At 36.6% G+C, this 25862-nt stretch overlaps 1 protein-coding gene across 1 annotated transcript in view; it reads left to right on the top strand.

The window, feature by feature from the left end:
• Positions 1–505: 505 nt before the first annotated feature.
• LOC137730929 (uncharacterized) overlaps positions 506–25862 on the top strand; it is a 32445-nt gene continuing 7088 nt past the window's right edge. The window contains exons 1-48 of the mRNA XM_068469940.1: positions 506–813; positions 1987–2068; positions 2261–2364; positions 2473–2568; positions 2710–2754; positions 3270–3320; positions 4048–4151; positions 4271–4388; positions 4784–4885; positions 5028–5228; positions 5609–5766; positions 6064–6222; positions 6975–7067; positions 7241–7592; positions 7903–8016; positions 9001–9096; positions 9761–9828; positions 10006–10126; positions 10209–10430; positions 10551–10769; positions 10857–10966; positions 11838–11934; positions 12152–12250; positions 12341–12478; positions 12672–12740; positions 13185–13673; positions 13838–14158; positions 14289–14420; positions 14525–14638; positions 14818–15002; positions 15365–15473; positions 15558–15701; positions 17183–17458; positions 17694–18371; positions 18751–18969; positions 19286–19386; positions 19584–19879; positions 19995–20079; positions 20854–21555; positions 21659–21977; positions 22526–22684; positions 22777–22940; positions 23025–23205; positions 23362–23631; positions 23723–23929; positions 24019–24073; positions 24617–24747; positions 24854–25813. Of these exons, the coding sequence (XP_068326041.1) occupies positions 799–813; positions 1987–2068; positions 2261–2364; positions 2473–2568; positions 2710–2754; positions 3270–3320; positions 4048–4151; positions 4271–4388; positions 4784–4885; positions 5028–5228; positions 5609–5766; positions 6064–6222; positions 6975–7067; positions 7241–7592; positions 7903–8016; positions 9001–9096; positions 9761–9828; positions 10006–10126; positions 10209–10430; positions 10551–10769; positions 10857–10966; positions 11838–11934; positions 12152–12250; positions 12341–12478; positions 12672–12740; positions 13185–13673; positions 13838–14158; positions 14289–14420; positions 14525–14638; positions 14818–15002; positions 15365–15473; positions 15558–15701; positions 17183–17458; positions 17694–18371; positions 18751–18969; positions 19286–19386; positions 19584–19879; positions 19995–20079; positions 20854–21555; positions 21659–21977; positions 22526–22684; positions 22777–22940; positions 23025–23205; positions 23362–23631; positions 23723–23929; positions 24019–24073; positions 24617–24747; positions 24854–25813 (9330 nt within the window). The 5' untranslated portion in view covers positions 506–798. The remainder of the gene's footprint in view (positions 814–1986; positions 2069–2260; positions 2365–2472; positions 2569–2709; positions 2755–3269; positions 3321–4047; positions 4152–4270; positions 4389–4783; positions 4886–5027; positions 5229–5608; positions 5767–6063; positions 6223–6974; positions 7068–7240; positions 7593–7902; positions 8017–9000; positions 9097–9760; positions 9829–10005; positions 10127–10208; positions 10431–10550; positions 10770–10856; positions 10967–11837; positions 11935–12151; positions 12251–12340; positions 12479–12671; positions 12741–13184; positions 13674–13837; positions 14159–14288; positions 14421–14524; positions 14639–14817; positions 15003–15364; positions 15474–15557; positions 15702–17182; positions 17459–17693; positions 18372–18750; positions 18970–19285; positions 19387–19583; positions 19880–19994; positions 20080–20853; positions 21556–21658; positions 21978–22525; positions 22685–22776; positions 22941–23024; positions 23206–23361; positions 23632–23722; positions 23930–24018; positions 24074–24616; positions 24748–24853; positions 25814–25862) is intronic.

Here is a 25862-nt window from a genome sequence, read left to right on the forward strand (position 1 = left end):
TTTTTTTTTTCAAGTCATTAAACTTTCTCCTAATTTTATGCTTGAAAATTTGAACTCTTGTAGAGGACATAGATTTTTCAGTGTGCTCGAAATACAGAGTGGTATATCACGTTGCACTATACAAATGGTAAAATTTGTTAAAAAATTAACAACTTAAAACTTAAAACTTTTCTACACTTATATAACGACACGTAGTGTATATTTGTGTTTTGTGAACAATAGAAAATTTCTCTAAAAGAGGGACTTTAGCGGCCAATAGTAAAGCACATCATTTATTTCATTTTTGACAAAAAAAAAAATCATTTATTTCATTTTTCAGAATATTTCCAAAAATGGACACAGTTATTAATTATCGTAACAAAAAGACAAGATCAAAACGCACCTGAGCTTGTCGTATGACACACTTTGTAAATTCAGAAAAATAAATAAATAAATAAAAAGAAAATAAAAAAAGGATCACCTGATAGCCGTACCACGGTACAACCGCCGGCATTGCACAAACTTCCCACTGGGTACACGCACATATATAAACGTTCACGCGCCTGCTGCTTCTGGCTTCCAAATAAAATATTCCCCATCTGGTCCTTTCAAACCGCTCGCTTCTCTCCCTCTCTCTCTCCTCACTCTCTCTTTCTCTATCCTCCCCCTCTCTCTCGCTCCGAGGGTTTGAGCTTGCAAATCCTAATTTAACCGACTTCTATGGCAGTGCTTGGGCGCCGATCACACTCCGTTTGCGCATTCTTCAGGTCGTGATCTCCGGCTGATCGTGTCCGATAAGTGGCGGTTCGTTTCGCCACCATGTTTGAAGCACACGTAAGGCTCGTCGTTCCTTTCTTCCCGATTTTTATCGTTTACACCATGAATTTGATTGTATAAGCGCTCTGTTGAATCTGTTTGATTGTTTTAGCTTGTTTAATTGTTGAAATTTGGTGAAAGCCCTTTGGTTACTGGCTTTGTTGGATTGGAACAATTGTATCTGTGATTTTTTTTTTTCCTGTTTTTCTGGTGTCAGGGAAGGTGTAATGTGCATATCAAGTGTATATCTAAGTGATTATTCATAGAGCTTGGTATTATTGCACTTGAAAATGATCGCTATGTGAATTTGACGACGTTACGGTGAAGAACCGGCTTCTTTAGTATTTTTAAACCCTGAGGACTGTAATAGGAAGTGATTGTTCTTCTGGTTAACATACACTAGTCTGTGCATGTGGAGAATTTTGATAGTTAATGCTCGCTAACTGTGACAATGGGTTGAGCATTTCATGATTCGAGTGTCACATCCTCGCAACTCGGCTTTTTATAGTTCGGTTAAAGAGCACTACTCTCTCTATCTATGTCTTTGTGTATGTGTGTGTATAGAAAATATATAAGTTGCTAGAGTAAGAATATTGAAAGTTGAAGGAACAGAAGGGTTGGAAACTTAGAATCTAAAACTGGATGTTTTTTGAGCTTAAAATCCTTGCCAGATTCTAGTTGAGGCTGAAGATGATATGTTATGAAGGTTTTTCATCATTTATAACGAAGTGAAATTATAATTTTGGATGACCTGCAAACCTGTATAACCCCTACAATGTTCAATTAGTACAGCTATCAGAGATACTATTAATAAACAAGACTCAACTAGGCCAAGCAAGAAATTCACGGACTGGCTAAGAAACAACAGTCTTCCAGTTCATATTCAGCAGAAGGAAGGGGTATCTGTGAAATCATTTGAAACCACAGGGCATGGGAAGTCCCAAATAAGACCATATCCCATAAGGAATTCGCTTCCAACTCCTGTTGTCTCAAATAGTTTGTATTCCAAAGTCTCTGGTAGATGAGATGAAAATCTTGTTTATGCATGTAGTTGTTCTTTCTTTATAATAAACTAATAAAGTTATGTTTATCATATGGAAAAGGATTACGTTTAAACATTAACGGACATGCATGCTTGTTCGTATCTAGTAGCTCTAGATGAAATGATAACTTATAATGTTTTATTGGTAGGTTCTGCATTTGCTTCGAAGATATTTGGGCGAATATGTCCACGGACTCTCAGTTGAAGCTTTAAGAATCAGTGTCTGGAAAGGTTTGTATTATGACTTAAGTGGTCATTTCTCTGTATTTTCTCGTCCTTCCTACCTAAGTTTGAAGATTACTACATTTTACCTTAATGTTTGTGAAACTTTTAAGCAACATGCTTACCATATTGGGAACATGTACTCAAGTGCGGTGGTTTATAGTGACTCGCTGATACTTTTATATATCCTCAAATTAACAGGTGATGTTGTTCTCAAAGATTTGAAGTTGAAGGCAGAGGCCTTAAATTCACTGAAACTTCCAGTCACTGTGAAAGCTGGTTTTATTGGTACCATTACATTAAAGGTATCGAGTGGCTTAAACCTTCTCCCTGGCTGGGTTTTAGTTCTTAATTACTGCTGATAGTATGTCCACTTTTCTTTTTGATGTTCTTAATGTCCTCTTTCCTTGTAGGTTCCCTGGAAAAGTTTAGGCAAAGAACCTGTCATTGTTCTCATTGACCGTGTATTCATTCTTGCTTATCCACTTACTGATGGCCAGAATCTCAAGGTACGGTGATATCCTTATGGTGGAAAAACTTTTATTTCAATTGCATACTGCTGGAGGTGTATTTTCTTATGTATTAAGATTACCTTGTTTTACATTACTATCATCATTAAATTATTGATTGTTACTAATTTTGTTGTGTAGGAGGACAGGGAAAAACTATTTGAATCCAAACTTCAACAGATTGAGGTAAAACTCAGTGTTGTCTATGTATGCTCTATCTATTTTTGATTGAGGCTGCTAGTATGGTTTTGATGGACATATATTTCGTCCCACCGGTAGTAGTTCTTTCAGAAGTAAAATGTGTGTTTCCTATAAAAAAACTGGTAAAAGTAGTAAAGGAGAAGGTTTATTGTGAGGAATAGAATTGGAAGATCTTTGACAATTGACTGTATAGTATAGGCCTGTGACTGACCATTGACTAGTTAACCTAAAAGGTAAAAGAACACACTAGGCGAAGAAAAAATCAACTGATTGAGAAAATAATGATTGAAAAAGAAAAATGCATACCTATGTCCTGCCTAGCGGGTTTTCTTATACATTCACATTGAAATTTAGTTGTGCTGTTAATGTTCATTGGTTAGGGTATGTAAATTTGTTTCTTAAATATTATTTATAGATAGATTTTGATTTTTGCAGAGGAAAAATTTTTAGATGTACTCTCTGGTCAAATATTTAGGATTTTTTTCATATATTGCGTGCAGGAAACAGAGGCAGCAACTCTTGAAGCAATGTCGAAGTCAAGGCTAGGAAGTGTATGATACTTAAATTTTATTAATATTACATTGGGCATCTATTTTTGGTTAAACTTGTTATGCATCCTTAACCCTTTTTGTAGCAGCTCTCCTAGTACATTATGCCTTACTTATAATGCCTTACTTATAATAGGCTTTTTGCCACATATTACTTGGATCTGGCTTTTTTCATTTTTCCTACATGAAACACAAAACATGGCCTTTTTTTGCTCATGGAATTTTTAGTGAGGCCACGTAGCTCATGATAGGCTTTTTGCAAATCCATCCACAAACAAGATTAATCTTGATGGCATGCACTTTTGATTTGTTTTTCCCTTTTCATAGCCAAAAGATTGGTGAAAGTGATGTTGGTTGGCTTTTTTTGATTGAGATATATGTTTATGGACTTGGGTAATGTTGACATCTATGAAATAGATATCTCCCATGAAAGTAGTGATGGGGAAGGAAATCAGGTGGTGCTTGCTAGGAAATTCACATATGTTTGACATGATGAATTTGTTAAATTTGTTACAAATAAGCATCTAACTAAAAAACTGAAGGCTTTATGCGGGAAGTTCTTGTAACACTTTGCATAAATCAAAGTAGCATTTTGTGCTAACACTCTCTTACATACAAACTGGATTGAATTAGCACCCCACTTTGTTTATTAAGTGAATAGATGGTGTATTTCATTCCCATTCTTCGATACAAAATTTAGCAGTTCAGTTGACAGCTGACTATTTTGCAGCCACCTCCTGGGAATTCATGGCTAGGTTCCCTCATTGCTACTATTATCGGAAATCTGAAGATATCAATTAGCAATGTACATGTTAGATATGAGGATTCAATCAGGTTGGTAACTTCCTTAACTTCTTTTGAAGTCTGAAATCTTCTATTTGTTTTGTACCCAGTTTATTTCTATTTTTTTGCTCTCCGGATGTTAAATTTTGTGTCCTTCTATTGTTTTCTAGCAATCCAGGACATCCATTTTGTTCGGGTGTTACCTTAGCCAAGCTCGCTGCTGTTACAATGGATGAGCAAGGGAATGAAACATTTGATACCAGTGGTGCGCTTGATAAGTTGCGGAAGGTTAGCCTTGTCTTTTATTATTTAGGATCCTGGTTTTTATGAGAATGCTCATCTGTCGAGCACGGAGCACTATCTTTTCAATTTTCTGGACTGCTTTGATCTTTGTCAATACTAAGCCATCTAACAAAACAAGCAAGTCCACATACACATGCCAACTGAATAAACCAAAAACCCGCAATGGCACTTTTGCACAAATAATATATCAATGAAGACGAATCACACTGTATCGAACATCCTTGAAAGGCTTAGAAAAGGACGCCCTACTTTGTAGAATTGTTTTCATAATTGTAACAATGTCCTGTGTTTTGTGGTTTTCGTATTTATTTGTATGTTTTATGCTTTTACATGTAAATTTGATAATCTTATGTTGAATACGAACAATCTCCTTGTGACAGTCCTTGCAACTTGAGAGACTTGCTATGTATCATGATTCTGATAGTGTTCCTTGGAAGATAGATAAGGGATGGGAAGATCTCACTCCTGAGGAATGGATTCAGGTTTGTTCTTATGCTGCAGTATTACTAGCCCCTGTACTCTACTATATTAAAGCATCTACTTTTGGTAATGTTGTCTCGCCTAACCAAATCTATTTACTGCCTAAAAGTTCTTCTAACTTTTCTTTGTATCAATATGTACTAGATCTTTGAAGATGGTATAGATGAACCTGCTGATGACAGTGGAATGGTGTCTAAGTGGGCTGTGAATCGCAAGTATTTGGTGTCACCTATAAATGGAGTTTTAAAATATCACCGCATTGGAAATCAAGAAAGAAATGATCCAGAGGTTCCGTTTGAGAAGGCTTCCCTTGTGCTGAGTGATGTTTCTTTGACAATAACTGAGGTGCACAATGTTTTTCCCTTTAAAATGTCTTATTTTCTGGTATTATTTTATTCACCCTCTCTCCTGTTCTGCCATTGGGAAACAAATATTTGTATTTATATTTTTAATTCATGGTGGGAGTTAAGAAAATGCAATAAGATTTCGTTGGAGGATCTCTTTCACTTTGTAGTAACCCCCGTATTCCTCTCTCCCTTGCTTCTTCCTCTCTCAATGTTTTCTTCTAATATGTAAGTATCGAGTAAACTTGCTTTTCTCAGCTCTCGGAGGAAAGTTAGAGGTGTTAGTTTTCTCTTTTCCGCAACCCATAAAATTTGTTCTTTTTCGTACTTTCTTGGTGTGCAGCTGGAGTGCTATGACTCATTTCTACTGGTTTTTTTCAGGCCCAATATTATGATTGGATAAAACTATTAGAAGTTGTTTCAAGATACAAGACTTATGTTGATGTTGCCCATCTGAGACCTTTGGTGCCAGTTTCAGAGGGTCCGTATTTGTGGTGGCGCTATGCTGCTCAAGCGACCCTGCAGCAGAAGAAAATGTGGTAACATATATTTTGATAGAGAAAATGTATCTATATACTCTTTTATGGTTTGTTTGTAGCCTGTTTATGGCCTGGTAGATTGTCTTAATTCAAGTTTTTTTTGTCAGCTTCTCATTTTTACAATTTGCCTTTAAATTTTATAAACTAAAAATACTGGAATTGAGTTGAGGGTTGTATTTAACTTTTCAAATATTGAAACTTCTCACAACATTCTTTTGGACGTATATTGCAAATCGTAATGTATTTTTATGAATTTCCCATGTTGGTTCTGACTTCACACTTGTTTGCCTGAATCAGTTACCGATTCTCTTGGGACCGCATTCGAGATCTTTGTCAGCTTCGCCGCCGTTACATTCAGTTGTATGCTGGTTCACTGCAACACTCATCAAACGTTAATAATGCAGAAATTAGAGAAATTGAGAAAGATCTGGATTCTAAAGTAATTCTTTTGTGGAGGTAAATGTTTTTTTATTTCCTTTTGACTTCATTGCTATTTATTAAAATTGATTGTAGATTTTAGGGAATGCATATATTCCATTTTAACCTTGGCATTATGCCTCATAGTTGTTATTTCGGGTTCAAAGGAACCACAGTTGAATTTGGATTCTATTATTTATGTTAAGTGTATGGATTAGCAATTTAAACCCATTTGGTATGTTTATGAAATTTGCAAAGTGATTAGCTTTTATTCCCTTAAATTGTTGGAATAAATGCCAAAGCAATAAGATTATTATGTTCAATTAAACTTGGAATTTAGTCTTGGAATCTGTGAGGAATTACTTATATTTGTCGCTTTAAATTAGTTAAACTTGAGAAGGTATTGAATTTTGCCTTTAATCCAAATGTTACCGTTAAATGTCAGTGTAGGTTTCAATGGGGATAGTGCAATTTTGTCTTGCGCTTTTTTATGGATTCCAAGATTTGTGAATCTTGCTTCTCCTTTATCCTATTCTGAAGTACTTTACTTGACCATAGAATGTGCAATTTAAACAACTTTACTTTCCATGGAGGGTGTACCAAAGAGGCACAAGAGGATTTCCTATGGATTTATATAAATTTTTAGCATATCTACATATTTGGGGTATTTATTTTCTGGGCTTGCTTGCTGAAGAGACCGCTTACTCTGTTCTTGTAACACTATAAATACTATAAAGGTACATTCAATTTATGATGTTGTGCTCATTTGATGTTGTGCATGTATCCTGTAGGTTACTTGCACATGCAAAGGTAGAATCTGTTAAATCCAAGGAAGCAGCTGAACAGAGGTCATTGCAGAAGAAAAGCTGGTTTTCATTTGTGTGGTTAGTCAAGACTCCGAAATGCTCCATTGCAATTTCTGTGTTCTGTGATTGTTTGTTTCTGGGTCACGTGCTGTGCTTAAGTTATTTTGACCTCTATTTTTGTGAAAGCTCTGCATGTAGTTTTATCTACGTACACCTCCCAATTTGTGTAGTGCCACTTTTTTTTCCCTCAGGCGTACACCTGCTGAAGATTCTGCCATTGTGGATGCTTCTGAGGGATCACAGTTAACGGAAGAAAGACTGACTAAAGAGGAATGGCAGGCAATCAATAAGTTACTGAGTTATCAGCCAGATGAAGCAGTGACAGCACATTCAGGAAAAGACATGCAGAATATGATCCGGTTTTTGGTAACTGTGTCTGTTGGTCAAGCAGCTGCTAGGATCATTGATATAAATCAAACGGAGGTTGTGTGTTGTAGATTTGAGCAACTTCAAGTCTCAACCAAATTTAAACATCGAAGTACCTATTGTGACGTGTCCTTGAAATTCTATGGTTTGTCTGCGCCTGAAGGCTCACTTGCCCAGGTTTGTTTCCATATAAATGTCAGAATTTGATTTAGCAGTAACAGGTTTTAAGTTGGCGACGGGAGAATGTTATGTGAATTGTAACTGTTTTGATGTCAATGTTTTCTGAATTTAGTGAATTTCTATAATTTGAAGTGGTTTTATTTATTTCTTAACAGTACTTAATCTCCGCCCTCCCCTCTCTCTACTGTTCTTACATGTGAATTTCTGATATTAATCCGACACAGAATCAAAATGATGCTATGTTGCGCTGCTGCATCTTGCTTTTAAGTTACTCATCTTTTCTTCCTGTCCTTTTTTCTTTTGGCAGAGTGTCTGTAGTGAGAAGAAGGTGAATGCACTAGCCGCTAGCTTTGTACACTCTCCAGTTGGAGAGAATGTTGACTGGAGGCTGTCAGCTACAATTTCTCCCTGCTATGTCACGGTGATTGTCCAATCTTTGAATATATATATGCACGCGCGCGCACACACACACACATATATATATATATATAGAGAGAGAGAGAGAGAGAGAGAGAGAGAGAGAGAGAGAGATCCTCAAGCTTTTGTTTGAATTTTGTATTTGTGTTGGTCTTCTTTACCAACCTCCTTTTTCTACTCTCTTAATACTACTGGGCAGCCCTCTGGGCATTGGTTTCGAATGAGTTCAGGGATTATTCTCTTTCTCATATAGTGTGGGAGGAAAGCTAAAGCTTTGTGGGGTTGTCTGGTGTCGGCAGTTTTTTGGAACATTTGGTTGGAGCGTAACAAAAGAATTTTTGAGGATTATACTGGTGTGGGGGTAGCAGATCTATGGGGAAGAGTAAGATATTGGGCAGCCTTCTGGGCTTCAGTTTCAAATGAATTTAAGAATTACTCTCTTTCTCACATACTGTGGGATATGTTAGCAGTAGTAAAATGATTTTGGTTGAGGTTGTCCTACTTGTAATCTGATCCTCTGGAGAGTTTTTCTTGTTCTGTTCTTGGTGGATTTCTTATCCACTTCTGTGTATTACACTTTTCTTTTTTAATAAACTGTTACAGTTTCTTCTCAAAAAAAATATAGTGTGGGATATGTTAGCAGCCGTAACTTGATTTTGGTTGAGGTTATGTTACTTGTAAATACATCTACTTGAGTGGTCTTAGCTAGTTTATGATGGATTTCTTATCCACTATTTTGCAATTCATGTTATTATTGTAATAAAGTGTTATCGTTTCTTCTAAAATTAAAAAAAAAAAAAAAAAAAAAAAAGAAGAAGAAAAAGAAAAGAAGAGAGAGAGTGGAACCTAGTTCAAATTATTATCATCTTGAAGTGGTTACGTGCATGGATCCCTAAGGCTTAGTTTTGATTTTCTTTGTATGCTTCCCCTCTTTCTTTTGTTCAACATCTTTTTTACATGGAGCTTCCTGAATCTTTTCTTGTTGCAGGTTTTGATGGAAAGCTTTCATCGATTTTTAGAATTTGTGAAAAGGAGTAATGCAGTTAGTCCTACTGTCACGTTGGAAACTGCAACTGCTTTGCAGGTAATAATATCATTATTGTTAGTGTATTAAAAGCGTGAGGCATGGGTGAGGCGTCCGAGGGATAGCCCGGTCTAGGTGTGAGGCAAAGCCTTACTGGACCTAAATTTTTTAATATATACATTGAGCGTACACATATATTATATTAAAAAAAAAAAGAAGCTTATTAATCAATAATCACCCTGATCACACACATATATTATAAATATATACACACACACATATATACATATATTATATTATATATATATACATATACATATATATATATATAAAATAGAGGATGAAAAGCACAATAAGCACACATATAACAATGCATGCAGACAACACACACATCCATTATATAAAAAAATAAAAATCAGAAAAAAAGGCAGAGAGATGATAGTGCAAGGAAGAGGTATGAGGTAGTTAAAACCTACCCAAAATTTGGGTTTGGGAGTTAAAAAAAAAAAAAAAAAAAAAAAAGCCCCTGAGGCGCCCCTAGGCAGCTCCAGCGACGCCTTCCACCCACTCCCTCAAAACAGAGGCGGCAACCCTCACGCCCAGCCTTAGAGGACGCCTAGGCGCGCCCTGAGGCGAGCCTTTTAAAACATAATGTGATGTGTGTTTAACTTTAATATGAATTATACTCGTTGACTAATCTTTTATCATTCATTTCTACGAGCAGATGAAAATCGAGCAAGTAACTCGTAGAGCACAGGAGCAGTTTCAAATGGTATTAGAAGAACAAAGCAGGTTAATATACTTTATGCTTAAATCTTATTTCACTTAGTAATATATACCTCTATTTGTTCAGCTTTTATATGCTAAACATCATAGCTTTTCTATTTCGTATTCTTTTAATACTTTGTACAGAGTAAAGCAACTGAGTTTTTTTCTACATTGCTCTTATGTTTACTGATCCTGTTTCAGATTTGCTCTTGATATCGACTTAGATGCTCCAAAAGTAAGAGTTCCTATCAGAACTTGTGGCTCTTCTAAATGTGATAGCCATTTTCTTTTGGATTTTGGTCATTTCACACTGCACACAAAGGTATGCCTCTTTTTTCTAATGACCTTTCCAAATTGTGCCTGATTGATTCGCATTACCTGAAATGATAAGTTAATCGTTGCAGGATGGTCAGCATGACGAACAGAGGCAGAACTTATATTCTCGGTTTTTTATAACTGGAAGAGATATTGCTGCCTTTTTTATGGATTGTGGTCCTGACTGTCGAAGTTGCACTTTGGATGTACCAGATTATGATAATCACCCACCTTTATCTCCTACCCCCTACAATGTTGAGAATTGCTATTCTCTCATAGATAGGTGTGGAATGGCTGTACTTGTTGACCGGGTAATTTGCCATATTTCTCTCCTGCTTGTTAATATTTATATTATTTGGTGTGCAAGTTTTACTCTGGTTCATTATTAGTAGATTTGTTGCTAACCATACCTATGCATCTTTGAATTTAAGATCAAAGTGCCCCACCCAAGTTACCCGTCAATGCGCATCTCAATTCAAGTGCCAAACCTTGGGATTCACTTTTCACCATCGAGATTCCAGAGGCTCATGAAACTGTTAAACATATTTACATTGGAAACTTGCAGTCAGCCTGCTCTTGATGATTTTCAAGCAGAAACTCCATGGAGTCCGGCGGATCTTTCTGCAGAAGCTAGAATTTTAGCATGGAGGGTATGTCGTCATTCGAAGGAGCAAGTTGGTAATTTTATTTGTATTTCGGCGTCTGATGTTATTTTTCCGTCTATTTTTCCAATTCAGGGGATTGGCAATTCTGTGGCTACCTGGCAACCATGTTATCTTGTGTTGTCGGGAATAAATCTTTATGTGCTGGAGTCTGAAAAGTCACAGAGTTACCTGCGACACTCAAGGTTACTTCTCTCTTTCTCTCTAGGTGAATTTTAGTACAGAGGGAGTATACATTAGAAATACCAGAAAGTTACTGCCAAATTTCCTTGATAGATGGTAATAAAAAAGGAAAAATGAGACTAGTCAATAATTGGATCATATTCCTTCATTTCTGCTTTGCTGTTGTGGATAACAGAAAATCATGATTTTTTTTTTTTTTTTGCAACTGAGAAATGAAGGACAAGATGATCCATTGTCGCAGCACTATCTACATACAACCCAATCAACCTTCCAAATGCTGGACCAGGGGAAGGAAATAGGCATCCCGCCCCTTAAAACCTTGTAATAAGGCTAACTTGAATAATATTCCCGTGGCCAGGGTGCTACTACAACTTATCAGCATCTGTCCTCCTTATCCTTACAGAGTATAAGTAATACAAAAATGTATAAACTGGCTGTAGTTCCCAGTCGTGGGTCAACATTTTAAGGGTTGGAGCCCACTGAAATCCTCCATTTGACTGAGCACCAAATCATATAATTGGCGACAAGATAAAGCTCTGGAGGAGATCCTTCAAGGCGTACTGCTCCATCGATTACACCAAAGCTATATCTGCACCCTTCACCCACATCAGTGCCATAACATTGGAAGAGGTCCACCTAGACCTCTTCCCAATTCTCTTACAAACTCTATAAGGCTCCATCACCTCATTTGTATGCTACTAACCCCATCCAAACGCATTCTTCACCAATAGCTTTTCTTACTCTGTGCCCTACAGTTTGGTTTCTTTTTCGAGCAATATGAAATGTTTTGGTTGTGCATTTCTTTTGCTATTATCTCCTGCAATCAAATGTTTTATGCTACTAACTGAAAATTTCTATATTTGGATGGTACAGCATGGCTGGTAGACAGGTATATGAGGTTCCCCGAGAAAACATTGGTGGTTCACTGTTTTGTCTTGCTGTAAGTTACAGGGGAATGGACAATCAAAAGGTATGTCAAATTTGTGGGAAGTGATAGTTTACTGTCTGAAGGTCAAACAGTGGAATTGAATATTTATGTCCGTGCTTTCGACTTGACATCTGAATTATTGGATTGTGGAAGAATTATAGTAATGTTTATGTTTATTTTGTTCAAGCCTTGCTTGGGGCTGGGCATATCCTTCCTTATTCAAATATCATACATGTTATGGATTTGTATTTCTTTCCAGGCTTTGGAGTCTCCTACTACCTTGATTATAGAGTTTCGGGCTGAGGACGAGAAGGCCATTTGGTTGAAAGGGCTTATACACGCTACATATAAAGCTTCTGTATGATATAAGATCTCTATCTTAACTTAAAACTCCTATTTACTTATCTCCTTGGTGGTATCTATAAGTTTGTATTTATTTTGCATTTAGGCTCCCCCATCAGTTAATGTATTGGAAGAAACAAGTGATCCCCCTGAATATGGTGAACCCCAGACTACGAATTCAAAAATAGCTGACCTAGTTATTAATGGGGCACTGGTGGAGACAAAGATATTCATATATGGAAAGGTTGGTTTTTCTTTTAGTAGATTCATCGTGTTAAAGTATCTACAGCGTCCTGCTTCCCATCATTTTTGGTTATTTTGGAAAATGATTATCACCTATGGGGCTTACTACTGATATTTAGAACAAAATGAAAAAAACTTACAAGGCTAATGATTAACCAAATCTGACAGTGTTCCCTTCCTACTTTATTGTGCAGACTGCTGATAAAGTTGTTGAAGAACATGGTGAGACTCTTATTCTTGAGGTTCTTGCCAATGGTGGAAAGGTTTGTTGCTAGTTTATACTTCATTTATGATTTTATTAAGGGCGAATGTGGAATTATATGAGATTTTTAAAGTAAAAAGTCAAATGCGATTGTTGACCCTGTTCATCATTGTTATTAATGACTTGTGTATTTACCCTATATTAGTTGAATTGATAGGGAGAGTAGCATCAGAATAATTGGGCTATTGGCGGGGAAGGCGTTTCCATGTTTGGAACATATTTCATTGTTCTCTGTCTATCAGATTTGATATGGTTGATATTTCTGTTTTACATTTCTTGGGGTTGTGGTATTTTGGAACATACTGTAACAAGCGTCATTCTTCTACATTACTCTCCAGTTTGTTTGTTATCCCCACTATCTTCTTGTTATCATGTTCAAGTGTTCTTAGCTCATTGTCATGCACAAGTGTTTTGTTATTAAATACTATGCCATTTTGTTTTACAGTTACACATGATTCGCTGGGAAGGTGACCTGACACTTAAGATGAAACTGCACTCTTTAAAAGTCAAAGATGAGCTTCAAGTTCGTCTGTCAACAACCCCTCAGTATTTAGCTTGCTCCGTGCTAAACAATGACAATATAGTTTCTTCTCCTGGCATAGTTGATCCACACATGAAAGAAATGTCTGCTTTGCTTCATGAGGATGATGATACTTTTACAGATGCTTTGTCAGATTTTATGTCTATCTCCAATACAGGCTTAGGTTCACAGATAATGGATATGGATGCATGTGCAACCACTGAGGACATCAATGATGATACTGGATTTGCATCTCCACAGGCCATAATTCATGAAAAAAATTTGGTTAAGGAAAAGGTCATTTCTGGTGAGACATTTTATGAGGCGAAGGGCGGTGATAATTCAAATTTTGTATCTGTTAACTTCTTGACTCGGAGTTCTAGCTCGCCTGATTATAATGGTGTTGATACCCAGGTACTACCGACATGAGCAGTTGACTTTAGTTATAGTCCTGGATCTTTGTTATATTGGTTTTATTTGCAATGCAAAACTAAATTACTGAAACCTGTGTTTCTTACAAATAGAAAAATCTTAATCTTCAATGCTAATGCTTTGTACTGATCTTTTTTTTTCTTCAGATGAATCTCCGCATGTCAAAATTGGAGTTCTTTTGCAACAGACCCACTCTTGTTGCTTTGATTGATTTTGGCCTGGATTTAAGCTCTGTGTATGACGCAGAAGGTAGTGCAGGCATGACTAAGGTTCCAGATGATAAACATTTTATGAACAAAGAAAAGACTGAAGAAAATGGGCGTGTCAAGGGGTTGCTGGGTTATGGTAAAGGTCGTGTAGTATTTTATTTAAGCATGAATGTTGACAATGTGACTGTGTTTCTCAACAAAGAGGATGGCTCTTCGTTTGCGATGCTTGTGCAAGAAAGTTTCCTGCTGGATCTCAAGGTGATGGGAATATTGTGATTAACAATTATTTCGATGTGTTGGTTGAAATTTACTACTGTGTGTAGTTTCAGACTTGATATTTTAGATATCAAATAACTATATTACTGACTTGAGTTGTTTGTTTGTTAAGGTCCACCCGAGTTCTCTTTCCATTGAAGGCACCCTAGGAAATTTTAGACTTCGTGATATGTCTCTTGGAGCAGATCACTGTTGGGATTGGCTTTGTGATATACGTAATCCAGGTGTTGAATCCCTTATCAAGGTACAAATAACATCAATTATCAGCTATTGCATTGCAGACATGATTTTTTTTTACTGTGATATTTATTTTGTTATGAAAATTTCATCTTTTTATTTGTTTTGCAGTTCAAATTTAACTCTTATAGTGCTGAAGATGATGACTATGAAGGATATGATTACAGTTTGTGTTGCCGACTTTCTGCTGTCCGCATCATTTTCCTCTATAGGTTTGTTCAGGAGGTATGTTTGGCGTTGCTCTCAATCATTTGAATACAACATTCACATGGATGTGTTAATGTGTGTAATCTAAATGCTTGAAGTTTATATTTTCGGGTTTTATGTATATTTGTTCTTTATTTTGTAATTAACGATATTCCATCTTTGAAGTATCATGTATTTTTTTGGACATGCTAATGCAGATAACAGTGTACTTTATGGAACTTGCCACCCCACATACCGAAGAGGCAATCAAACTTGTTGACAAAGTTGGAGGCTTTGAGTGGCTGATTCAGAAATATGAGATTGATGGAGCTACAGCATTGAAGCTGGACCTGTCACTTGATACTCCAATAATCCTTGTTCCAAGGAATTCAAGAAGCAAAGAGTGCGTGAATTTGGATTCTGTTTTTACTATATAATGCACATATTTGGGTTAATTAGATAGTTGGGTTGCTGTTTGATGAAGAAGTTGAGAACTGCATGGGAATTTCCAGTAAAGAGTTTATATAAATTTTTTGAAAATGGCTATCTGGTTCAAGTTTCAAATAGTTGGCAGATGAATAGTTTTCATTAATTGGAGGGGCATGGTTCTGGTGTTACTGAAGACTGCTTAATTTTTGGTCATACTGGTGGTGCTGCTCAAGATTTGGTTGCTTTATGTCTGGATCTTGTATTTTCAAAGTTAAATACATTTGTTATAGCAGTACTTAAGATTGACATTTGTCTCTATATTTGATCCAATTGCAGTTTCATTCAACTTGATCTGGGACAGCTAAAAGTCACAAATGAACTTAGTTGGTATGGTTCCCCTGAGAAAGATCCTTCAGCCGTCCGTATTGATGTCCTTCATGCTGAGGTAGGTGATTTTTTTTTTTTTCTTTTTCTTGGACATGATGACTGAAATTACTGAACTAATTTTTACTCTGACATAAAATTTCAGATTATGGGGATCAACATGTCTGTAGGAATTGACGGTTGCTTGGGCAAATCAATGATACGAGAAGGCAAAGGACTTGATGCTTATGTGAGGAGAAGTTTGAGGGATGTCTTCAAGAAAGTTCCAACAATTTCTCTTGAAGTGAAGGTAACTATTGTGTGTGAGATGTAAAATTTTATTGAATTTATCCTTATGGTGGTGGCAGATAACACATCTTTAGCAGGCATTACAATGGTTTTTGGTTGGGGGGGGGGGGGGGGGGGGTGGGGAGGGGTGGGGTGGATAGTTAATACATGTGGTGGATGATCTTGTGGGGGAGTTCATCCTGTATTGATTGTTAGTTGATACAGTACAAGATGATATTAAGTGCATGGGGTCATAATATTGTTTCAAATGGCGAACATACTTGGGAATTGCTGAGTGTTTTGGACCTATCCTTTACTTTTTTAGAATTAGTACTCAATATATGGTGATCTAACTTATTCATCCTCCTTTGAAAAAGAAAAAAAAAACTTATTCATCCTCCATTTGCTCCATTGTTGTGATCACATGTTTTAACTTTGTATGATTCCCTACATATATGTTTCTATAGAGTGATGTTTCTATTGAGGGATGCCTCACCTTGTATTTCAATGATCCAAACCATCTAATTTTAGGTTTTCTCTCAAATATCATGGTTGCAAAATATCACTCAAATCCGAAACCATTCAACCACTTGATTAAATGGTTGTCATTTAATGTTCCCTTGAAATAATGTATTCTATCTTCTTGGCTACAATGAGATGTCTTAGTGGTTTCGGATTTCTCTAACCTTTTGCAAGGATGATCGTTGGGCGGGACCTACAAGGTATTCCGCAATAGAAGGGACAGTAATTATATATATATATATATATATATATATATAATATATCTAAACTACATTAATAAAACCTCTTTGTCAACCAAAAGAGGGTAAAAAGACAATTTTATCTTCTACCACAAAAAGAGAATCATGGGCAGTAAAGTAAATTCACACAAACTAAATTTTACAGTTTTTTTTTAAAGCCTAACCCAAGGGCAATCCTAAAATCCTCTAATTTTGAAAAATAAAATATAAAAAAGAAAACTTCTCTATCCAATCCACTTTCCTTTTTTCTCCCTTTCTCCTTCCCATTTTAAAATAAAAATAAAAATTATTTCACACACAAAGTGTGGGGCATATGCTAGTATATATTTATGCATACAAATTGTTAACTTTATTTATACCCTCCAAAAAGTGAAACATTTGTGGACAAGAAATCAAAGTTTTGTTTCCTCTGATTGTGATCTTGTGTGTTCTGTATTCAAATCTTGAACCCCTTAACTATTTTTTGCCTTTGCTTCTACATGTGGCCTATACATGGTTTGGTTATATTGGGTGTGCGTGAATAGTTTGGGTGTTTGCTTATTCAGCTTTATTTTATTTTTATTGTTCAAGTATTTTTTCCCCTTTTTATATGGCTCCATAGTTGAATGAGTTTTGCTTTCCTGAATTTCAAATTGGTCTTGAATCGATGCTCTTCAGGCTTTTAGTTAATTGGATTTTATTCCATTATCATGCAGTGTCATATTTTTCTGCTGATTCGTACCCTTTGATTGTCTTCTACCAGGTTGGATTATTGCACAGTGTCATGTCTGACAAAGAATATAAAGTCATTCTGGACTGTGCATACATGAACTTATGCGAAGAGCCAAAGCTTCCCCCTAGTTTCCGTGGTGGTAAATCTGATTCAAAGGATACAATGAGACTGCTGGCTGATAAGGTCAACATGAACAGTCAACTCCTACTATCAAAAACTGTTACCATAGTGGCAGTTGTGATTGATCATGCCCTGTTGGAATTGTATAATGGCATTCATGCGGAGTCTCCTTTCGCACAAATTGCTGTGAGTATTTGCATCAATCACATTTAAGTAGGGTTCGTTTTGAATTGTGTGTACTTAAGTCCTGTTTTAACTCTCTGAGATTTCAACTTTCATCTTGGTGTTAAGATTTCAAACACAGAGTTGTTTGTTGTTTTTTGACATTGTATGACTTCTGATCGCTTGGTTATCATCTTATCTACTTGTTTCATAGAAAAAATAAAAACAGAATCTTATGTAATTTGTTTCTGTTTAACAGATCGAAGGTCTTTGGTTATCATATCGGATGACTTCATTGTCAGAGATAGATCTCTACATAACCATTCCGAAATTTTCTGTTGTTGACATTCGGCCCGATACAAAACCTGAAATGCGCCTAATGCTTGGATCATCCACTGATGATTCCAAACAAGTTTCTTCTGGAAGTTTGCCCTTTTCCTTGAATAAGGGGAGCTTTAGAAGAACAGACTCTGATGCTGGATTTTCTCATGTGGATTTACCAATATCAACAATGTTCTTGATGGACTATAGATGGCGCAAATCTTCCCAATCATTTGTGGTTAGGGTTCAGCAACCTCGAGTTCTTGTTGTAGCTGATTTCCTTTTGGCTGTGGGTGAGTTTTTTGTGCCTGCATTACGAACAATAACTGGTAGAGAGGAAGTGATGGATCCTACGAATGATCCCATTGGTAAAAACTGTAGCATAGTATTCTCTGGACCTATTTACAAACAGACAGAAGATGTGGTGCACTTGTCTCCAAGTAGACAGTTAGTAGCAGATTTTTTGCACATTGATGAATATACATATGATGGATGTGGAAAGACCATCTATTTGAGTGCGGAAATGGACGCAAAAGAACTCCATTCAACTAGGCCTCGGCCCATTATTATAATTGGACATGGAAAGAGGTTGCGATTCATGAATGTCAAAATTGAGGTACAGATCCATCCTTTCATCTGCGACAAATAGTTGACGTTTTTTTTTCTTCAGTTGTTTTTAATGCAGGCATCAAAATATGCATAAGATTTCAGTACTATTTAGAAGGTGTGTAATTGGTGTGGAGAAAATGTTTTCCGAAAAACTTCACAAAACATAGGTTTAGGATTCAGAAACCAGAAAAAAGGACTATATAGAGGTACAAAGAGCATTTCACAGTGTAGTCAGGAAAAGATAGAAAAAAAGTGCATCAAATTTTTATATGTGACCATACGTGTTGTTTTGTTTTACTTATTTTATTTTTAGTTTGTTTTTCTCATCCCTCAGTAATTGACATGTGTTCCAACTATTGATTGACACTTTCCTGTTAATACATCAGAATGGTTCTATTTTGAGGAAGTATACACATTTGAGTAATGATAGCAGCTACTCAGTATCTTCAGAGGATGGTGTGGACATCACGTTGCTGGACAGTTACTCATCTGATGATGACAAGAAGCGTTTAGAAGACTTGCATAAATCGTCAGACACCTCCAACATTTCTTCAGATTCTGAAAGTGATCCAAATATGATCCCAAGTTTCAGTTTTGAAGCGCAGGTAAGTAATTTATTATCAACATAACTGTTTTACAAAGTAATTCATGGCACCGCTTACATTGAAATTGATAAACTGATAGAAATCATTGGTAGATTATTTTGTGGTAATCTGTATGCTGTGCAGTGCTTCCACAAGTTACTACTTAAGTACTTATTAGTTATAATGGGATCATTATCTCTAGCATATATATATATATATATATATTTTATTTTATTTTTTTTAATTTTTATTTGCTTATATTATGCTGATAAACTTTTGTGCAGTTAATTGATTTTGATGTTCTGTTCGTTTGTGGATTACTTATTTTGGCTTTTAGGTAGTTTCTCCTGAGTTTACCTTCTATGATTCTTCAAAGTCTTCTCTGGATGATTCATATGGTGAAAAGCTTCTCCGTGCAAAGTTGGATTTTAGCTTCATGTAAGAGATATTTATTTTTCACATACTTTTTCACCTTTTCACTTTTTCGAGGGAAAAGTTAGGGGCGCAATAGAAGTTACTTTGAAAGCTTTGGCATATGTGAACTTTTAACACTTATTATACTTCTTAAAGTATTTTAAGGAAGAATTACGTACAAAGAATTTACACTGATTGATCTACATAACCTGTTAATACAGGTATGCATCCAAAGAAAATGATACCTGGGTTCGAGCCCTGGTGAAAGATCTTACAGTTGAGGCTGGTTCTGGTCTTATTGTTCTTGATCCAGTGGATATATCAGGGGGTTACACTTCTGTGAAGGACAAAACAAATATGTCTTTGTTATCAACCGATGTTTGCTTCCATCTTTCACTGAGTGTTGTGTCTCTTATACTTAATTTGCAAAGCCAGGCAACATCAGCATTGCAATTCGGAAATTCTATGCCGTTGGCTGGATGTACCAATTTTGATCGAATTTGGGTGTCCCCAAAAGGTATTTCTCATAACTTCTCTGGTGAAGTTTGATATCTTAATTGCACTATTTCTTTTCATCAGAATGGTTTTCATGTCAGTCATCAAATACTTGACATTTTTGTGTATTTATGCAGAAAATGGATCCTCTTACAACCTTACCTTTTGGAGGCCTCGAGCACCTTCAAATTATGTTATACTGGGAGACTGTGTGACATCAAGGTAGAATTAAATGGAATATCTTTTTGAGGACACAATAATTTCTTAATGAAATGGAAATTACAATCTCTTGACAAGCATTCCACAGCAACAGAGATGAAAATAAAAGGTCCTATTTTACAAGAAGAGTCATCAAGGAATTTGGCCCTGTGCTGCATATTGTTGTCCTTTATAATTGTAATTTATGCAGATGAGTTCCCAAGTAGTAATAAATTAAAAAGGAAGGCAATGTGAATATCATAACTATGAGTATGAGTTAATCTGGTGATCTTGTTTGTATGCATCATGGTTGTAAAGGTGGACTTCGTTTCCATCACATGTACTTTTTGAGCTTATTCACTTAAATCTTGAGAAGAAGAAAAATCTGTAGTTGTAGGTTGCCATTAGGTAGAAACTTCCCAGCCATGTGCTAATGCTCCTTTATCATGAGAAATTAGTACTCTTGATGAGTTTCAATGAAGCTTGTTTAATAACAAAAAAATTGAGTGCTGGCATAAATTTTATTGCATGAAAGCAATTTACATTTGCTCGTTCCCATGTAAGCATGATTTGTATTATTTTAATCTAGCTGTCTGGAATTAAAGGAACATAAGGTAGATGACCTAATTAATAATATATGGATGGTTTGGGTACAGCTCATTGTATTTCGTTTACTTTCTTTATTGTTGATCTATTTGGGGAAGATACTCTCCTTGTTCGTTCAAGTAGTTCTGTTTTGTGTGACAGTGTGTTTAGATGCTATATCTAATTATTTTTGGTTTCTTGTGATGTCTTCAGGCCAGTTCCTCCTTCACAGGCAGTAATGGCAGTGAGTAATGCATATGGGCGTGTGCGTAAACCAATTGGTTTTAATCTCATAGGCTTGTTCTCTGCTATTCAAGGATTTGGTGGGGGTGATTCTGATGTTGGTAGTGATTGTTCTCTTTGGATGCCCGTAGCACCACCCGGATACACAACATTGGGTTGTATAGCAAATATAGGGAAAGAGCAGCCACCTAATCATATTGTTTATTGCATACGTTCTGATCTTGTTACATCAACAACATATTCAGAATGCTTATTTTCTTCTCTATCAAATCCTCAATTTGCATCTGGATTTAGCATCTGGCGCATGGAGAATGTTCTTGGATCATTTCATGCCCATTCTTCTATTGAATGCCCTTCTGAAGACAATTGTTGTAACCTCAATCATCTTCTTCTTTGGAATTGGAATCGGCATCAGTCTTCTCCTATAGAATCCGCCTCAAATTTGGCTGTTGATAATAACTATGCAAGTCAGCAAACCAGAAACCAGACTGGAAATTCTTCTGGATGGGATATAGTCAGATCAATTTCAAAGGCAATTAATTGTTTTATGTCGACCCCCAACTTTGAGAGAATCTGGTGGGACAAGGGTAGTGACGTCCGCCGACCAGTCTCAGTATGGCGGCCCATCACACGTCGCGGCTATGCCATATTGGGTGATTGCATAACCGAAGGGTTAGAAATTTTATCTTTGTGTTTTCTTTATCAGGTTTAGTCAGTTGAATTTTTGTTGTTATTGTAAGTTTTGTTAACCAGCATGTGTTCTTCTTTCTTTCAGCTTAGAACCTCCAGCTGTGGGCATAATTTTTAAGGCTGATGATCCTGAAGTATCTGCGAAACCTGTACAATTTACTAAAGTTGCCCATGTTGTAGGGAAGGGTTTTGATGAAGTATTCTTTTGGTACCCAGTTGCTCCACCTGGTTATGCATCTCTTGGATGCATAGTCTCCAGGACGAATGAAGCCCCATGTGTTGATACAATTTGTTGCCCTAGGATGGATCTTGTTAACCAAGCTAATATTCTTGAGGCGCCAATTTCAAGATCTTCGACTTCCAAGGGATCTCAATGTTGGAGCATTTGGAGAGTTGAAAATCAGGTTGGGTTTCAATCTTTCTTTATTCAGTTTATTTAATTTTGTGTGTGGAGGGAGTGGGGGCCTGGGAAGGGATTTGAGACATAAACTAAAGATCTAACCTAAACATAACTGGTGGCCACAGCCCATACAAGAAATTAAGTTACATTCAGCTCAAAACCAGCACCTAATCATGTTGAATGACACTAAAAGAAGTTTCCTAGACTTCTTGGTCACAAAGTTCTTCAAGAAGCTAAATATTGATTCTGGCCTCAAAAATTCCACTGCCCCTGCATTGTGATCAAATGTCCTGTTATTTCTTTCTATCAAAAAAAAAAAAAAAAAAAATTACAGAAAGAAGCCAGCTTGTTAGATGAATATTTTTTTATATGTAAGTCTAAATCTGTCATGTAAGTATGCAGCTGCCATGCCTGAAGTTTGGTAAAATTATAAGAGTACAGTAACTTTCGCCTTTCATATGAAGTTTTTATTTTTATTTTATGTGATGTGTTTGTTGTGTCATAACTGAACAAGTTTTTACATAATTGTGAGGCGCTCTTCTGTTTCTGCAGGCCTCCACTTTTCTTGCACGGGATGATCTGAAAAAACCGTCAAGCAGATTGGCTTATGCTATTGGTGATTCCATGAAGCCAAAGACTAGGGAAAATATAACTGCAGAGGTGAAGCTGAGATGCTTCTCTTTAACTGTTCTAGACAGCTTATGTGGAATGGTATGTCTTATAAACACATTTCTAAGTCTGGAAACTGATGTAAAGATGGTTTTCATTTTCATACTGATATTGGTTATATTTCGATTTTTCAGATGACACCACTATTTGACACGACAATCACCAATATCAAGCTTGCAACACATGGTCGACTGGAGGCTATGAATGCAGTACTGATTTCCTCAATTGCTGCATCAACCTTCAATACTCAATTAGAAGCGTGGGAACCACTTGTGGAGCCTTTTGATGGAATATTCAAGTATTATATTTGCTCTTTCTATCTGATTTTGAGTTCAATTAAAATTTTTTTTACTCAGGAATTATTTTTGTTGACTTTTTCCAGGTTTGAAACTTATGATACTCATGTGCACTCGCCATCAAAATATGGGAAGACACTGCGAATTGCGGCCACCAGTATCCTTAATTTAAATGTCAGTGCTGCAAACCTTGAAACTTTTATTGGGAGTGTTCTTTCTTGGAGAAGACAATTTGAACTTGAACAGAAAGCAATGAAGATAAATGAGGTAATACCTCGGGTTGATTTGTTGTGTATCTATGCGTCCTGTATTTTCTATTCTTTGTGATGGGGGGATGGGGATGTGGGTGGGAGGGTTTTTTTTTTTTTGGGGGGGGGGGGGGGGTGGTAACAATACTTTGAATACCAAATTGTGTCTTTGCAGGAATCTCGTGGTCTATGTGGACAAGGAGAGGACCAGACTTTATCTGCATTGGATGAAGATGACTTTCAGACTGTAGTAGTAGAGAATAAACTTGGGTGTGAGATCTATGTGAAAAGAGTTGAGGAAAATGCACACAGAGTGGACCGGTTACATCATGGTGACTACATTTCTATATGGGTGCCGCCTCCAAGGTTTTCTGATAGGTTCAACGTTGTAGACGAATCTAAGGAAGCACGCTATTATGTTGCTATACAGATCCACGAAGCCAAGGTTACTGGTTAAATTTATTTTTTTCTTACCTTCAATGTTTTATCATTTTGTTTCCTACGTTCAGGAGATAAGGTTGATTCTTTGTTTGCAGGGTTTACCTATTGAAGATGATGGTAATAGCCACAACTTCTTCTGTGCTTTGCGCCTTGTTGTTGATAGTCAACCAACAGATCAGCAAAAACTTTTTCCTCAAAGTGCAAGGACAAAATGTGTTAAGCCTGCAGTTTCAAATTTCAATAACTTGAATGAAGGCACAGCGGAATGGAATGAACTTTTCATATTTGAAGTTCCTCGGAAGGTATCTGACATAGTTTGTGCTGTTTTTTACTCTTTCCTCCCACTCTTTTATTCTTTAAGTCTCCAACCTTGAGTGTGCAAGTGTTGCAGGGCCCAGCAAAACTGGAAGTAGAGGTGACAAACCTTGCAGCAAAAGCAGGAAAGGGTACGTTCTATTGGCAATCTTCCCTGAATTATGCATTCTTTCTTGTTTTGAACTTGCATTCGCATTTTTTTATTCGTGCACTTAGGTGGTTGATTCACATGTTTATCTAGAATTAGTAAACCTTGTATTCAAGAGGGGATTGAAATATTCAGTATATAGAATATCTTTTCCCACAGCTACTACATATACCATTTTGTATGTTTATGGTCACATCTGATAGCCTATCTGTTGCTGCTCTGAATGTGTTTTTCAGAATTGTTTTTCCCAAATCCGAGCTTCACTTTGTACTACTGCTTTCTTTTTCCAGTTCATTTATTAACCAGATGTACGGTGTACCTTACAAATGTATCATGATTCTTGTGAATCATTTCTGTTTTTCTTTATATTTTTTGGTTGGATCTTTCGGGCCTTTTCACGCAGAAGGATATGATATTACATGTTAATAATTATTTATCCTGCTTTCTTTGCAACTTCTTACTGAATAATAATCATCTAGAGGCAAGTTTCTCATGCATTTATTATGGTCTCAATACAATGATACAGGTGAAGTTGTGGGTGCCCTCTCATTTTCTGTTGGGCAAGGTGCAAATATGTTGAGGAAAATAGCTTCAATTAGGGTGTTCCATCAAGGTCATGATGTTCAGAACATGGTATCACATCCACTAAGAGGCAGGGTGAGCATGTTTCACCTTATTTATGCATTGATTGGTGTCATTGGTTGTGCACATGCAGTTAGGAATTGACTTCTTTTTCATGCTTCTTTGATGTTGTGCTTTAAAGGCTCAACATAACAGTACTGAAGACATGGACGAATGTGGATGCCTTCTGGTTTCAACTTCTTATTTTGAGAGGAAAACAACTCCAAGTTTTCAAAGAGATTTGGAGGCCGAAAATGCAACCGATAGAGACATAGGTTTCTCTGTCGGACTTGGCCCAGATGGTGTTTGGCAGAACATTCGCTCATTGCTTCCATTGTCAGTTGTCCCAAAATCATTACAGAATGGTTTCATGGCTTTGGAAGTTGTTATGAAAAATGGCAAGAAGCATGCAATTTTCAGGGGTCTTGCAACAGTTGTAAATGAGACCGATGTTAAGTTGAAAATTTCAGTATGTCATGCATCTCGAATTCAAGGTCGTGATTCCTCTCTTGGAAGAAGTGATAGCATAAATCCTGGGAGTTCTTTTATTTTGCCTTGGAGAAGTACATCTAGTGATTCTGACCAGTGCTTACAAATATGTCCTTCTGTTGATCAACCTCAGCCTCCATATTCATGGGGTTCTCTCGAGGCAGTGGGTACTGGTTATACGTATGGAAAGGACCTGACTGTTATAGATCAGGTTTCACTTTCTAGACAATATACTTCAAAGCAGGAAAATAAGATGCCAAATGTTACTTTCAAGTTGAATCAGCTGGAGAAGAAGGATATACTTTTGTGTTGTACTAGTACCGTAAACAAACAGTTTTGGCTTAGTGTCGGGGCGGATGCCTCGGCACTTCATACTGAACTGAATGCACCTGTTTATGACTGGAGAATATCTGTCCATTCTCCTATGAAGTTGGAAAATCGCCTTCCCTGTCCGGCTGAATTTACAATCTGGGAAAGAACACGAGACGGAAAATGCGTCGTACGACAACATGGTATTATCTCTTCACGTGGGGGTGTACATGTATATTCAGCAGACATTCAGAAACCTTTGTATCTTACGTTGTTTGTCCAGGGTGGTTGGGTCCTGGAGAAGGTACTAGCTCTGTCTAAATATAAGTAACATGCTTATTATATCTACATAC

This window comes from Pyrus communis, chromosome 4 (assembly GCF_963583255.1).
Source record: "Pyrus communis chromosome 4, drPyrComm1.1, whole genome shotgun sequence".
Lineage (NCBI taxonomy): Eukaryota > Viridiplantae > Streptophyta > Magnoliopsida > Rosales > Rosaceae > Pyrus > Pyrus communis.